The 17,411-nt window shown below is 50.1% G+C and overlaps 1 protein-coding gene across 2 annotated transcripts in view; it reads left to right on the top strand.

The window, feature by feature from the left end:
* Positions 1 to 17,411, top strand: part of LOC140717106 (T-complex protein 11-like protein 1) — a 57,045-nt gene that overhangs the window by 21,692 nt on the left and 17,942 nt on the right. For both annotated transcript variants that reach the window (XM_073030334.1, XM_073030333.1), the window contains exons 5-8: positions 1,154 to 1,374; positions 3,347 to 3,483; positions 12,078 to 12,247; positions 14,133 to 14,314. In XM_073030334.1, the coding sequence (XP_072886435.1) occupies positions 1,154 to 1,374; positions 3,347 to 3,483; positions 12,078 to 12,247; positions 14,133 to 14,314 (710 nt within the window). The remainder of the gene's footprint in view (positions 1 to 1,153; positions 1,375 to 3,346; positions 3,484 to 12,077; positions 12,248 to 14,132; positions 14,315 to 17,411) is intronic.

Here is a 17,411-nt window from a genome sequence, read left to right as displayed (position 1 = left end):
TCGAGATAGACAGAAGTCCAGTTCAGGTCAGTCTGGAATACCATACAGATGCTAATCGGCCCAGTTCTCGTACCTTTTCCCTGGAAAAGACAGATTGGAATTTAACACTGAAACCTCAAAGCAGCTGTTTACAACACTACAGAGCCTTTCACATCCACTGTACATCTGCCTTGGATAAGGACATCCAATAGAATAATTTATAAACCCTTCAGAGTTGTGCTGGACAGTGACATCAGTTGTAGAATGGGCAAATCCACATTTACCCTTGCACTGGGGATAGAGAATACTTCAAACATGGCTCACATCTTTGTAAATATGATGCTAAATTGAGTCTTCACTCTCCCTGAATTTCAGCCAAAGTTTCTCAACTTCCTGTCATAATATCAATGGGAATTCTGTGGAACTATCACCAGTATAGCAACAATCTCCAATCCTTGGAGCAATATTTCTGAAAGTTCTCCCTTTGGAAAACTGGCAAGCTATCCATCTGCCCACTCACTCAATCACCAACTGCCCCATGTGTGAAAGAGTCTTCAGTTTACACATTGACCTCATCAACCACTTTAGAACCTGCAAAACCAAAATTCAAGCAAATTATTTTCATTCTTCAGGGAACAGAATAGGAAAACGGCTGTCCTCTGCCACACTCTAAATCTGTGCATCCACCTGAAGTTATCCTGGAAAATAACTCGGGTAGATTCTAGGAGTTGATCAAAATTGCTCAGCAAGTGCAGAACTCCTTGTCCAAGGGAGGAATTCTTATAGCTATACAATGCCAAAGTAGCCCTTCAGCTCAACTTGTCCGTGCTGATCAAATAGTCTAACTGAGTGAATCCCTTAGGTCTGCATTTGGCCCATATCCTTCTACACCTAAAGCTTTGCCATCCATCCTCTAAACCTTCCCTATCCTCCAAAGGTAAAGGAGCGGGAGAGAAAGGGTCACAGCACGGTGGGCCAACAGGAAATGCAGCTGCTGGCAATTCCAGCAACCTGATCTTTGATACTGGAGTCTGCACGTTCTTCGAGTGACCACATAGGTTTCCTCCCACAACCCAAGACGTGCAGTTTGATGGACTTATTATAAGTAAGTTACTATAAATTGGGGCGATGGTCTGATGGGGACCCTGCTCATTGTTGATTTTGTTCTCCTCAGTCACTGTTGTCACTCCTGCTCCCCGGTCACACCCGCTTGCGATCACAGATTGGTGAGGTACTGGACACGGAGCTGATCCAACAACAGGCCAGTCACAATGCGCTGGACATCCACCGACTGGCTGGCTTCATCATCAGTACGATGGGAAGTCTCTGTGCGCCAGTCAGGGATGAAGAGATAAAGAAACTGAAAGGCGTCACAGGGACCGTATCTCTCTTTAGGTAAGTGAGGACGGGCATGCATATTATATTAGAATTAACCCTCTTTCCAGCCTTGAAGATTCACTTATTCTGATATCGGCTGTTGTGCCTTAGTCTGTTTTAGTGGACCACCCTGTCACATTTTACTGCATTAAAGGCAAATATATAAATGCAATGTCTTATTACTGCAGGATTCACATGGACGTACAAATAATACAAGTTTGTAGTTACGTTTTTAAGTTATAAATTACAGAAGTATTATAACCTCCTTTAAAGCATGGTTCTTCCATTTTATAATAAAATCCACAATTTTGTTCATTCTCTTACCAGAAGCCAAGAATAGACTTGATAATGAAACTACAAAGTCTCTTGCTCATTTACCTCTCTCAGTGTTTTCCCATGAGTCTTTTAATTTTGTACCATTGATGCTGCACCGATCAGTTGTGAAAGTGTTGATTAGTCTGCATTCTATCGCAAATTCTGACACCATTTATCACGTCTCTTCGTCCACAGTCCTTGTTATTTGCAAAGCTGTCATCTTTCTGCTGTTCATAATTTGCTTTACTTTATATTAAAAAAAACAGAAAATGCTGGAAATACTTAGCAGCTCAGGCAGTGTCTCTAAATAACGAATCTTAGCATTTCAAGTCAATGGCCTTTCATTGGAACTGAAGGATATTAGCAATGTAACAGGTTTTAAGAAGAGAACAAAATGGGAAGTCAGCAAAACTTCAATGATGAAAGATAAGTATGTTGATCCACATAGGAGTTAACATTAGGGCAATGAAAGGGTAATAAATGGGTCTAGAGGAGGTATAAATGGAAAAAGTAGAATCATCAGATACAGGGGCTGTTTGGAAAAGCTGGGGGTAGCAGTTATACAGTCGGCCCTCTTTATCCGCGGATTCCGCATGTGCGGATCGGGAAAACCCGGAAGTTCTCTCTCCAGCATTCATTATTTGAGCATGTACAGACTATTTTTTCTTGTCATTATTCCCTAAACAATACAGTATAACAACTATTTACATAACATTTACGTTGTATTAGGTATTATAAGTAATCTAGAAATGACTTAAAAGTACAAGCAGTCCCCGGGTTATGAACATGTTCAGTTCCTGACTCCGTCTTTAAGTTGGATTTGAAGTTGGAACAGGTACATCCGGTATTTAGCATCAGTTAGTCAAACGTTTTTCTTAGTATATAGTACATATTTTACCTTTCTATGCATATAAAACACTTAAGAAACATATGTGTTTCAATAATTAAACCACTGCGTTGCTTAGTAATAATCGCAGCTTTCATCAGGGCCGTGTCTTTCACATGCTCCATTAAAATTGTTCCGATCATTGACTGACTGTAGTCTAACGCTTTTCCAATGACCGATGGTGTTTCACCTCTTTCCAATCGCTTTATTACTTCCACCTTATTTTCAATCGTGATCGTGATTATTTTCGTGAACAGAAACACTGCAGATTCAGAGCAGCACCGCCGGGTCCTAATGTCCACCGCACTGAGCGTGTTAAATAAAGTCCGGGGTTCCGCTGGATCCTAAAGACCACCGCATTGAGCCAGGTTAAATAAGGGACTTGAGCATCCGCGATTTTTGGTATCCGCGGGGGGTCTCAGAACCAATCCCCCACAGATAAGGAGGGCCGACTATAATTGAAAATCAATCAAGCCCTTCAGATTTCCTGCCTAGACCGGAACTGTGGCTCTGTTGGACTCTGAGGTTTATAAGCACCACTGAAGCACATTAATATTTGAAAGTAAATCTTCATCAGAAATTATCTGTGTCCTCTCCTAATGGCTCTGCTCATTAACCCCATATTGCACCCTAGTTATAATGTATTAAAGGTTTTTCCACGTCTTCTTGTTCTCTACCCATCCAACTATCCTTATATCCTGTGATGCTACTCCATCCTAAACATTGTGGAGTACAGAGGCCTGTTCTGTTGAAATGATGTCTCTAATCCATCTAGTTTTACGTTTTTAGGGAGATCTTCCGTGTGCTTGACTTGATGAAGATCGACATGTTGAACTTTACCATTAAGACACTGAAGCCACACTTGCAGCAACAGTCTATTCAGTATGAACGCAGCAAATTCCAGGAGTTCTTCAACAAGCAGCCCAGTGAGTAACTCAGTCATGATGGAGACTGAAAGGTTAAGGTGCAGGACTGTAGAGAATGCGCTGAGAAAAAGAAAGAGGCAAAGGGAGGGTGTAATGATGAACGGGGAAAGATTTAATTTTGTAACTAAATTGGTAGCATGTTATATCTGAATGCATTCACAATCTTGCTGCATATATTGGAACCAAAGTGACCCCTTCCTTCTGCAAAGCAGAGTTCAATGGAATTGTTTTGTGTAAATGTAATAAGTCTGATATTCCCCGAGTGTAATGGTCATGGTGGGGGGGTGATACTAATATAACAGTCTGATATCCCCAGAGTGTAATGGTCACGGTGGGGGGGGGGAGATACTAATATAACAGTCTGATATCCCCCGAGTGTAATGGTCACGGTGGGGTGTGATACTAATATAACAGTCTGATATCCCCCGAGTGTAATGGTCACGGTGGGGGCGGGGGGATACTAATATACCAGTCTGATATCCCCCAAGTGTAATGGTCACGGTGGGGGAGGGGGATACTAATATACCAGTCTGATATCCCCCGAGTGTAATGGTCACAGTGGGGGGGGGGGGTGATACTAATATACCAGTCTGATATCCCCCGAGTGTAACAGTCACGGTGGGGGGGGGTGATACTAATATACCAGTCTGATATCCCCCGAGTGTAATGGTCACGGTGGGGGGGGGGGATGATACTAATATACCAGTCTGATATCCCCCGAGTGTAATGGTCACGGTGGGGGAGGGGGATACTAATATACCAGTCTGATATCCCCCGAGTGTAATGGTCACGGTGGGGGGGGGGGGGGTGATACTAATATACCAGTCTGATATCCCCCGAGTGTAATGGTCACGGTGGGGTGTGATACTAATATACCAGTCTGATATCCCCCGAGTGTAATGGTCACGGTGGGGGGGATACTAATATACCAGTCTGATATCCCCCGAGTGTAATGGTCACGGTGGGGGGTGATACTAATATACCAGTCTGATATCCCCCGAGTGTAATGGTCACGGTGGGGTGTGATACTAATATACCAGTCTGATATCCCCTGAGTGTAATGGTCACGGTGGGGGGGGGGATACTAATATATACCAGTCTGATATCCCCCGAGTGTAATGGTCACGGTGGGGGGGGGGGAATACTAATATAACAGTCTGATATCCCCGTGTAATGGTCACGGTGGGGGGGGGGGAGGTGATACTAATATACCAGTCTGATATCCCCCCGAGTGTAATGGTCACGGTGGGGGGGGGGATACTAATATACCAGTCTGATATCCCCCGAGTGTAATGGTCACGGTGGGGGGGGGAATACTAATATAACAGTCTGATATCCCCCGAGTGTAATGGTCACGGTGGGGGGGGGGGAGGGTGATACTAATATACCAGTCTGATATCCCCCGAGTGTAATGGTCACGGTGGGGGGGGGGGAGGTGATACTAATATACCAGTCTGATATCCCCCGAGTGTAATGGTCACGGTGGGGGAGGGGGATACTAATATACCAGTCTGATATCCCCCGAGTGTAATGGTCACGGTGGGGGGGGGGGGGTTCGATACTAATATACCACTCTGATATCCCCCTGAGTGTAATGGTCACGGTGGGGGGTGATACTAATATACCACTCTGATATCCCCCGAGTGTAATGGTCACGGGGGGGGGGGGATACTAATATACCAGTCTGATATCCCCCGAGTGTAATGGTCACGGTGGGGGGGGGAGGGTGATACTAATATACCAGTCTGATATCCCCCGAGTGTAATGGTCACGGTGGGGAGGGTGGTGGGTGATACTAATATACCAGTCTGATATCCCCCGAGTGTAATGGTCACGGTGGGGGGGGGGGGAATACTAATATAACAGTCTGATATCCCCCGAGTGTAATGGTCACGGTGGGGGGGGGGGGGAATACTAATATAACAGTCTGATATCCCCCCGAGTGTAATGGTCACGGTGGGGGGGGGGGAGGTGATACTAATATACCAGTCTGATATCCCCCGAGTGTAATGGTCACTGGTGGGGAGGGGGGTGGTTGATACTAATATACCAGTCTGATATCCCCTGAGTGTAATGGTCACGGGGGGGGGGGGAGATACTAATATACCAGTCTGATATCCCCCGAGTGTAATGGTCATGGTTGGGGGGGGGGGGGGGAATACTAATATACCAGTCTGATATCCCCCGAGTGTAATGGTCACGGTGGGGGGGGGGGGATACTAATATACCAGTCTGATATCCCCCGAGTGTAATGGTCACGGTGGGTGGGGAGTGATACTAATATACCAGTCTGATATCCCCCGAGTGTAAATGGTCACGGTGGGTGGGGTGATACTAATATACCAGTCTGATATTCCCCGAGTGTAATGGTCACAGTGGGGGGGGGGTTCGGTACTAATATACCAGTCTGATATTCCCCGAGTGTAATGGTCACAGTGGGGGGGGGGTGGTACTAATATACCAGTCTGATATTCCCCGAGTGTAATGGTCACGGTGGGGAGGGGTGATACTAATATACCAGTCTGATATCCCCCCGAGTGTAATGGTCACGGTGGGGGGGGGGGAATACAAATATACCAGTCTGATATCCCCCAAGTGTAATGGTCACGGTGGGGGAGGGGGATACTAATATACCAGTCTGATATCCCCCCGAGTGTAATGGTCACGGTGGGGGAGGGGGGATACTAATATACCAGTCCTGATATCCCCCGAGTGTAATGGTCCACGGTGGGGTGGGGGAGTGATACTAATATACCAGTCTGATATCCCCTGAGTGTAATGGTCACGGTGGGGGAGGGGGATACTAATATACCAGTCTGATATCCCCCGAGTGTAATGGTCACGGTGGGTGGGGGAGTGATACTATATATACCAGGTCTGATATCCCCGAGTGTAATGGTCACGGTGGGGTGGGGAGTGATACTAATATACCAGTCTGATATCCCCCGAGTGTAATGGTCACGGTGGGGTGGGGAGTGATACTAATATACCAGTCTGATATCCCCCGAGTGTAATGGTCACGGTGGGGGGGGGTGGTACTAATATACCAGTCTGATATTCCCCGAGTGTAATGGTCACGGTGGGGGAGGGGTGGTACTAATATACCAGTCTGATATTCCCCGAGTGTAATGGTCACGGTGGGGGGGGGTGGTACTAATATACCAGTCTGATATCCCCCGAGTGTAATGGTCACGTTGGGGGGGGGATACTAATATACCAGTCTGATATCCCCTGAGTGTAATGGTCACGGTGGGGGGGGTGTGGGTACTAATATACCAGTCTGATATTCCCCGAGTGTAATGGTCACGGTGGGGGGGGAGGTGATACTAATATACCAGTCTGATATCCCCCGAGTGTAATGGTCACGTTGGGGGGGGGATACTAATATACCAGTCTGATATCCCCTGAGTGTAATGGTCACGGTGGGGGGGGAGGTGGTACTAATATACCAGTCTGATATTCCCCGAGTGTAATGGTCACGGTGGGGGGGGAGGTGATACTAATATACCAGTCTGATATCCCCCGAGTGTAATGGTCACGGTGGGGGAGGGGTGGTACTAATATACCAGTCTGATATTCCCCGAGTGTAATGGTCACGGTGGGGGGGGAGGTGATACTAATATACCAGTCTGATATCCCCTGAGTGTAAATGGTCACGGTGGGGGGGGGGGTGGTGGTACTAATATACCAGTCTGATATTCCCCGAGTGTAATGGTCATGGTGGGGGGGGGGAGATACTAATATACCAGTCTGATATTCCCCGAGTGTAATGGTCACGGTGGGGGGGGGGGAGGATACTAATATACCAGTCTGATATTCCCCGAGTGTAATGGTCACGTTGGGGAAGTGATACTAATATACCAGTCTGATATCCCCTGAGTGTAATGGTCACGGTGGGGGGGGGGGGGGTTGGGTACTAATATACCAGTCTGATATTCCCCGAGTGTAATGGTCACGGGTGGGGAGTGATACTAATATACCAGTCTGATATCCCCGAGTGTAATGGTCACGGTGGGGAGTGATACTAATATACCAGTCTGATATCCCCCGAGTGTAATGGTTTACGGTGCGGGGGGTTGGTACTAATATACCAGTCTGATATCCCCTGAGTGTAATGGTTACGGTGCGGGGGTGGGTACTAATATACCAGTCTGATATCCCCCCGAGTTTAATGGTCACGGTGGGGGGGGTGATACTAATATACCAGTCTGATATTCCCTGAGTGTAATGGTTACGGTGCGGGGGGTGGTACTAATATACCAGTCTGATATCCCCCGAGTGTAATGGTCATGGTGGGGGGGGTGGGTACTAATATTACCAGTCTGATATCCCCCGAGTGTAATGGTCACGGAGGGGTGGGTGGTACTAATATACCAGTCTGATATCCCCCGAGTGTAATGGTCACGGTGGGGTGGGGGGTGTTACTAATATACCAGTCTGATATCCCCCAAGTGTAATGGTTACGGTGGTGCGGGGGTGGTACTAATATACCAGTCTGATATCCCCTGAGTGTAATGGTTACGGTGCGGGGGTGGTACTAATATACCAGTCTGATATCCCCTGAGTGTAATGGTTACGGTGCGGGGGGTGGTACTAATATACCAGTCTGATATCCCCTGAGTGTAATGGTTACGGTGCGGGGGTGGTACTAATATACCAGTCTGATATTCCCTGAGTGTAATGGTTACGGTGCGGGGGGTGGTACTAATATACCAGTCTGATATCCCCCGAGTTGTAATGGTTACGGTGCGGGGGTGGTACTAATATACCAGTCTGATATCCCCTGAGTGTAATGGTTACGGTGCGGGGGTGGGTACTAATATACCAGTCTGATATCCTAGTGTAATGGTCACGGTGGGGGGGTTGGGTACTAATATACCAGTCTGATATCCCCTGAGTGTAATGGTTACGGTGCGGGTGGGTGGTACTAATATACCAGTCTGATATCCCCTGAGTGTAATGGTTACGGTGCGGGGGGTAAGGTACTAATATACCAGTCTGATATCCCCCGAGTGTAATGGTCACGGTGGGGGGGTGATACTAATATACCAGTCTGATATTCCCTGAGTGTAATGGTTACGGTGCGGGGGGTGGTACTAATATACCAGTCTGATATCCCCCGAGTGTAATGGTCACGGTGGGGGGGTTGGTACTAATATACCAGTCTGATATCCCCTGAGTGTAATGGTTACGGTGCGGGGGTGGTACTAATATACCAGTCTGATATCCCCCTGAGTGTAATGGTTACGGTGCGGGGGGGTGGGTACTAATTATACCAGTCTGATATTCCCTGAGTGTAATGGTTACGGTGCGGGGGTGGTACTAATATACCAGTCTGATATCCCCCGAGTGTAATGGTCCAGTGGGGGGGGGTGTGATACTAATATACCAGTCTGATATTCCCTGAGTGTAATGGTTACGGTGCGGGGGTGGTACTAATATACCAGTCTGATATCCCCCAAGTGTAATGGTCACGGTGGGGGGGTGATACTAATATACCAGTCTGATATCCCCTGAGTGTAATGGTTACGGTGCGGGGGGTGGTACTAAGTATACCAGTCTGATATCCCTAGTGTAATGGTCACCGTAGTGGGGTGATACTAATATACCCGTCTGATATCCCCCGAGTGTAATGGTCACGGTGGGAGGGTGATACTAATATACCAGTCTGATATCCCCCGAGTGTAATGGTCACGGTGGGGGGGGGGGGTAGGTGATACTAATATACCAGTCTGATATCCCCCGAGTGTAATGGTCACGGTGGGGGGGGGGCAGAGTACAAATATACCAGTCTGATATCCCCTGAGTGTAATGGTCACGGGGGGGGGGAGATACTAATATACCCGTCTGATATCCCCCGAGTGTAAATGGTCACGGTGGGGAGGGGTGATACAAATATACCAGTCTGATATCCCCTGAGTGTAATGGTCACGGGGGGGGGGGGAGATACTAATATACCCGTCTGATATCCCCCGAGTGTAATGGTCACGGTGGGAGGGTGATACTAATATACCAGTCTGATATCCCCCGAGTGTAATGGTCACGGTGGGGGGGGGGGATACTAATATACCAGTCTGATATCCCCCGAGTGTAATGGTCACGGTGGGGGGGTGATACTAATATACCAGTCTGATATTCCCCGAGTGTAATGGTCACGGTGGGGGGGGGGATGATACTAATATACCAGTCTGATATTCCCCGAGTGTAATGGTCACGGTGGGGGGGGTGTGGTACTAATATACCAGTCTGATATTCCCCGAGTGTAATGGTCACGGTTGGGGGGGGGGGAGATACTAATATACCAGTCTGATATTCCCCGAGTGTAATGGTCACGGTGGGGGGGTGATACTAATATACCAGTCTGATATCCCCTGAGTGTAATGGTCACGGTGGGGGAGGGGGATACTAATATACCAGTCTGATATCCCTGAGTGTAATGGTCACGGTGGGGGGGGGTGGATACCTAATATACCAGTCTGATATCCCCCGAGTGTAATGGTCACGGTGGGGGGGGTGATACTAATATACCAGTCTGATATCCTAGTGTAATGGTCACGGTGGGGGGGGGGTGGTACTAATATACCAGTCTGATATCCCCCGAGTGTAATGGTCATGGTGGGGCGGGAGGATACTAATATACCAGTCTGATATCCCCCGAGTGTAATGGTCACGGTGGGGGGGGGAGGAATACTAATATACCAGTCTGATATCCCCCGAGTGTAATGGTCATGGTGGGGGGGTGATACTAATATACCAGTCTGATATCCCCCGAGTGTAATGGTCACGGTGGGGGCGGGAGGATACTAATATAACAATCTGATATCCCCCCGAGTGTAATGGTCACGGTGGGGGGGGTGGTACTAATATACCAGTCTGATATCCCCTGAGTGTAATGGTCACGGTGGGGGAGGGGGATACTAATATACCAGTCTGATATCCCCCGAGTGTAATGGTCACGGTGGGGAGTGATACTAATATACCAGTCTGATATCCCCCGAGTGTAATGGTCACGGTGGGGGGGGGGATACTAATATACCAGTCTGATATCCCCCGAGTGTAATGGTCACGGTGGGGGGGGGTGGTACTAATATACCAATCTGATATCCCCCGAGTGTAATGGTCACGGTGTGGTGGGGGAGTGATACTAATATACCAGTCTGATATCCCCTGAGTGTAATGGTCACGGTGGGCGGGAGGATACTAATATACCAGTCTGATATCCCCTGAGTGTAATGGTCACGGTGGGGGGATACTAATATACCAGTCTGATATCCCCTGAGTGTAATGGTCACGGTGGGCGGGGAGGATACTAATATACCAGTCTGATATCCCCTGAGTGTAATGGTCACGGTGGGGGGATACTAATATACCAGTCTGATATCCCCCGAGTGTAAATGGTCACGGTGTGGTGGGGAGTGATACTAATATACCAGTCTGATATCCCCTGAGTGTAATGGTCACGGTGGGCGGGAGGATACTAATATACCAGTCTGATATCCCCTGAGTGTAATGGTCACGGTGGGGGGATACTAATATACCAGTCTGATATCCCCCGAGTGTAATGGTCACGGTGGGGGGGGGGGGGGTGATACTAATATACCAGTCTGATATCCCCCGAGTGTAATGGTCACGGTGGGGGGGGTGGATACTAATATAACAGTCTGATATCCCCCGAGTGTAATGGTCACGGTGGGGGGTGGTACTAATATACCAGTCTGATATCCCCCGAGTGTAATGGTTACGGTGGGGGGGGGTGATACTAATATACCAGTCTGATATCCCCCGAGTGTAATGGTCACGGTGGGTGGGGGATACTAATATACCAGTCTGATATCCCCCGAGTGTAATGGTCACGGTGGGGTGTGATACTAATATACCAGTCTGATATCCCCTGAGTGTAATGGTCACGGTGGGGGGGGGGGTGATACTAATATACCAGTCTGATATCCCCCGAGTGTAATGGTCACGGTGGGTGGGGGATACTAATATACCAGTCTGATATCCCCCGAGTGTAATGGTCACGGTGGGGGGGTGATACTAATATACCAGTCTGATATCCCCCGAGTGTAATGGTCACGGTGGGGTGTGATACTAATATACCAGTCTGATATCCCCCGAGTGTAATGGTCACGGTGGGGGGGGGGGGAATACTAATATACCAGTCTGATATTCCCTGAGTGCAATGGTCACGGTGGGGGCGGGGGGATAGTAATATACCAGTCTGATATCCTAGTGCAATGATCCCAGTGGGGGGATGCTAATATATCATTATAATGGTTTTAGTGCAGAAGATTAAGAAAAAAATTGAAGCTTATGTGATCAAGTTACAAGGTCTTGGGTGCGAAGCTTGGTCGAAGTGGTAGTTTTAAAAGTGTTTTAAACAGGTTGGGAGATGTAGCAATTTAGGGAGGAGACTGCAAGTGCTGAGAGTAACAGAACTGAATCAAATGGGAGTTGGCAGCTGTCTTTATAAACCAGCATCACTGTGGAAATAAGCCAGCCCTTCAAAGGTTAGGAAACAGACTAGTCCACCGAGCTGTTAGTACCTGTTCTACATCCGGCTGACTTCGATACCCCCTTCCTTCTGTTCCCAGATGCTTTGGAGCACACCACTGCTTGGCTAAAAGCAGCAACTAAAGAAACTATCGATTCAATCTCAGAGAATCATAACAACAATCCAGCAGTGGCGAGTCCCGATGCAGTGCTGAATCAAGGCTACATGAACTTGCTGAAATGGAACCACGACACCAACCCTTACCCAGAGGTAAGCTCGGAGTCATTTATGGAGGTAGAAGCCCCCATTCAGGGCATGTTGTGCCACAAGGTAAGTTTCTTAATGAGTGAATAAAGCATCCAAACAAAGATAACTAAAGACACAAGGTAAGTTTCTTAATGAGTGAATAAAGCATCCAAACAAAGATAACTAAAGAATGTTTCATACTGCTTTATAACTAATTCTTTTAAAATCAGTATGTTGAAATCAAATAAATTACTTGAAATAACCTTTAATTAACAGGAAGTATCAGCTCATACCAGGTATCAAGTGAGCTTTTTAGACATGTCATTGAATACCTGGTATCTTTTGAAGGTGACTGGGAGGGTCAAACATGGTCATCCCTCAAAAAAAGGAATCTTGGATATTATTGGATACAGGGTTGATGATTTTAGTCCTTCTGGCTGGGGGGTGAGTTTCTAATTAACTAACTCTTTCTGACCTGTTACTCCCTAAGTGCCAGAAAATTACAACAAAAGAAGAAATTGAGTGGATTCTGTTGGACAAATGATATCTAACAGTAACACTAGTGGTGAATCTCATTCCATGTACAGCTGCCAAGAATGAGTTTCTTCATAGCTTGTGGAGAAGCAGTCCTGTCAAGAATATCCATTATTTTAAATTTTTTAAAAATCAAGACTAACCTCAGGTCTGTTTTGTTGATAGGATTTATTCACGTCAGTTATACTGGGAAATAAGTGGCTCAGCCTGGACTTAAAACTGTCAGTTGTTCCAGGAGCAACCTCCCCATTAATGGATATTAACATAGATAGAGGAAATGCAAACATAAACTGACCCCAACTTGAAACCATCATCATTATTCAGAAATTTTTCTGGAAATAAATGTGAAAAAACAGGCCCAAGAAATTACAATATGCTTATTTTTTCCCCCAAAGGTAGCTAATTATATGCTTTATCAATGGTTAATTTAGGAGAGTCAATCATGTTTAGCGGTTTAGCAATCCATCACCCAAACCATGTCAGGGACAAGTTTTGAACCTGCAGTTTACCATCATCAAAATGATCAGATTTTGTTCCGATGGACTCAGCTGTTAATACGATTCCCCACCGTTGTAGAGCTCTCTCTGTGTGACAGGGATGGACTCAGCTGTTAATACGATTCCCCACCGTTGTAGAGCTCTCTCTGTGTGACAGGGATGGACTCAGCTGTTAATACGATTCCCCACCGTTGTAGAGCTCTCTCTGTGTGACAGGGATGGACTCAGCTGTTAATACGATTCCCCACCGTTGTAGAGCTCTCTCTGTGTGACAGGGATGGACTCAGCTGTTAATACGATTCCCCACCGTTGTAGAGCTCTCTCTGTGTGACAGGGATGGACTCAGCTGTTAATACGATTCCCCACCGTTGTAGAGCTCTCTCTGTGTGACAGGGATGGACTCAGCTGTTAATACGATTCCCCACCGTTGTAGAGCTCTCTCTGTGTGACAGGGATGGACTCAGCTGTTAATACGATTCCCCACCGTTGTAGAGCTCTCTCTGTGTGACAGGGATGGACTCAGCTGTTAATACGATTCCCCACCGTTGTAGAGCTCTCTCTGTGTGACAGGGATGGACTCAGCTGTTAATACGATTCCCCACCGTTGTAGAGCTCTCTCTGTGTGACAGGGATGGACTCAGCTGTTAATACGATTCCCCACCGTTGTAGAGCTCTCTCTGTGTGACAGGGATGGACTCAGCTGTTAATACGATTCCCCACCGTTGTAGAGCTCTCTCTGTGTGACAGGGATGGACTCAGCTGTTAATACGATTCCCCACCGTTGTAGAGCTCTCTCTGTGTGACAGGGATTGATTCAGCGTTGAGTTTCTTTAAGTCAGATGGCATGAACCAACCCTGCTGCTGTCCTTTCCTCACAGACTGTGCTGATGGACAAATCCCGTCTACAGGAGCTGCAGTGGAGACTTCAGCAGCTGACCCTGGTGGCAACTGTTCTTCTGGTCACCACGAATGCAGCGGGAGCTGCTATTGGTGCCTTGCCTGGGTTTGTAGACAAACTAAAGCAGGTGACTTGTGCCCTGTTGGATGAGCTGAACTGCAAGTAAGTTAATCTGACCATCTACGTCTCCAGGAATCGATAGAACACAGAAAACCTAGAAGCTTATGAGCACCTGGTATTCCTAAAGCTCGATGTCGTCTGCAAATCCAGGTGAAACGAGGCATCGAACAAATCAGCTTCTAACTACAAGAGCAAAAATAGACATCAGCAAGGCCGACAGTAGAATATTCAGTCCCTGTGTTTCCGTTTTGCTGTCAGGGTTGCACAATCGAGTTCTTTTGTCTTATTTGGTACCATTATTTCAGAATCTTCCCAAGTACGAGTGCATAACCGTACTTTCTCCTGTTCTGCTGCTGGATTCATTCCATCCCTAGTCATGTGCTCCCCTCCCCATCTCCAATCCCTGTGCTCCCCCCCTCCCCATCTCCAACCCCTACGCTCCCCCCTACCCATCTCCAACCCCAGCACTCCCCTCCCCCATCTCCAACCCCTGCACTCCCCCTCACCCATCTCCAACCCCAGCACTCCCCTCCCCCGTCTCCAATCCCTACACTCCCCCCTCACCCATCTCCAACCCCAGCACTCCCCCTCACCCATCTCCAACCCCAGCACTCCCCTCCCCCATCTCCAACCCCTGCACTCCCCCCTCCCCATCTCCAACCCCTGCACTCCCCCTCACCCATCTCCAATCCCTGCACTCCCCTCCCCATCTCCAACCCCAGCACTCCCCTCCCCCGTCTCCAATCCCTACACTCCCCCCCTCACCCATCTCCAGCCCCTGCACTCCCCCTCACCCATCTCCAGCCCCTGCACTCCCCCCTCCCATCTCCAACCCCTGCACTCCCCTCCCCCATCTCCAACCCCAGCACTCCCCCCTCACCCATCTCCAACCCCAGCACTCCCCTCCCCCATCTCCAACCCCTGCACTCCCCCCTCCCATCTCCAACCCCAGCACTCCCCTCCCCCGTCTCCAACCCCTACACTCCCCCCATCTCCAACCCCAGCACTCCCCCTCCCCATCTCCAACCCCTACACTCCCCCCTCCCCATCTCCAACCCCTACACTCCCCCCTCCCCATCTCCAACCCCAGCACTCCCCCTCTCCATCTCCAATCCCTGCGCTCCCTTCACCCATCTCCAACCCCAGCACTCCCCCTCCCATCTCCAACCCCAGCACTCCCCCTCCCCATCTCCAACCCCTGCACTCCCCCCTCCCCATCTCCAACCCCAGCACTCCCCCTCCCCATCTCCAATCCCTGCACACCCCTCCCCCATCTCCAACCCCTACACTCCCCTCCCCCGTCTCCAATCCCAGCACTCCCCTCACCCATCTCCAACCCCAGCACTCCCCCTCCCCATCTCCAACCCCAGCACTCCCCCTCACCCATCTCCAACCCCAGCACTCCCCCTCACCCCATCTCCAACCCCAGCACTCCCCTCCCCCATCTCCAACCCCTGCACTCCCCCTCCCCATCTCCAATCCCAGCACTCCCCTCCCCCGTCTCCAACCCCAGCACTCCCCTCCCCCGTCTCCAACCCCTACACTCCCCCCTCCCCATCTCCAATCCCAGCACTCCCCCTCACCCATCTCCAACCCCAGCACTCCCCTCCCCCATCTCCAACCCCTGCACTCCCCCTCCCCATCTCCAATCCCAGCACTCCCCCTCACCCATCTCCAACCCCAGCACTCCCCCCTCCCATCTCCAACCCCAGCACTCCCCCTCCCCATCTCCAACCCCAGCACTCCCCCTCACCCATCTCCAACCCCAGCACTCCCCCCTCCCCCGTCTCCAATCCCAGCACTCCCCCTCACCCATCTCCAACCCCTACACTCCCCCCTCCCCATCTCCAATCCTTGCACTCCCCTCACCCATCTCCAATCCCAGCACTCCCCTCCCCCATCTAAAACCCCTGTGACCCACCTTCCCATCTCCAATCCCCACACTCCCCCTCCCCGTCTCCAACCCCTGCACTCCCCCTTCTCCAACCCCAGCACTCCCCTCCCCATCTCCAAACCCTGTGACCCACCTCCCCATCTCCAATCCCCGTGCTCCCCCTCCCCGTCTCCAAACCCTGCGCTCACCCTCCCCTGTCTCCAACCCCTGTGACCCCCCCTCCCTGTCTCCAACCCCAGCACTCCCCTCCCCATCTCCAAACCCTGTGACCCACCTCCCCATCTCCAATCCCCGTGCTCCCCCTCCCCTGTCTCCAACCCCTGCGCTCACCCTCCCCTATCTCCAAACCCTGCACTTCCCCCTCCCATCTCCAACCCCTGCACTCCCCCTCACCCATCTCCAGCCCCTGCACTCCCCTCCCCATCTCCAACCCCTGTGACCCACCTCCCCATCTCCAATCCCCATGCTCCCCCTCCCCATCTCCAATCCCTGTGACCCACCTCCCCGTCTCCAATCCCCATGCTCCCCTCCCCCCGTCTCCAACCCCTGTGACCCACCTCCCCATCTCCAATCCCCGTGCTCCCCCTCCCCTGTCTCCAATCCCCGCGCTCCCCCTCCCCCATCTCCAAACCCTGCGCTCACCCTCCCCTGTCTCCAACCCCTGTGACCCCCCTCCCCATCTCCAATCCCTGTGACCTCCCTCCCCGTCTCCAACCCCTGTGACCCACCTCCCCATCTCCAATCCCTGTGCTCCCCCTCCCCTGTCTCCAACCCCTGTGATCCTCCCTCCCCGTCTCCAACCCCTGTGACCTCCCTCCCCGTCTCCAACCCCTGTGACCCCCCTCCCCATCTCCAATCCCCGTGCTCCCCCTCCCCCGTCTCCAACCCCAGCACTCCCCTCCCCCCATCTACAACCCCTGTGACCCACCTCCCCGTCTCCAATCCCCGTGCTCCCCCTCCCCCATCTCCAATCCCCATGCTCCCCCTCCCCTGTCTCCAACCCCTGAGATCCTCCCTCCCCGTCTCCAACCCCAGCACTCCCCTCCCCCGTCTCCAATCCCTGCGCTCCCCCTCCCCCGTCTCCAATCCCTGCGCTCCCCCTCCCCTGTCTCCAACCCCTGTAATCCTCCCTCCCTGTCTCCAACCCCTGTGACCCCCCTCCCCATCTCCAACCCCAGCACTCCCCTCCCCCCATCTACAACCCCTGTGACCCCCCTCCCCATCTCCAATCCCCGTGCTCCCCCT

This window comes from Hemitrygon akajei, chromosome 27, assembly GCF_048418815.1.
Source record: "Hemitrygon akajei chromosome 27, sHemAka1.3, whole genome shotgun sequence".
Taxonomy (NCBI): Eukaryota; Metazoa; Chordata; class Chondrichthyes; order Myliobatiformes; family Dasyatidae; genus Hemitrygon; species Hemitrygon akajei.
The sequence above is the reverse complement of the archived record's forward strand: the minus strand, read 5'-3'. Positions and strand labels throughout refer to the sequence as shown.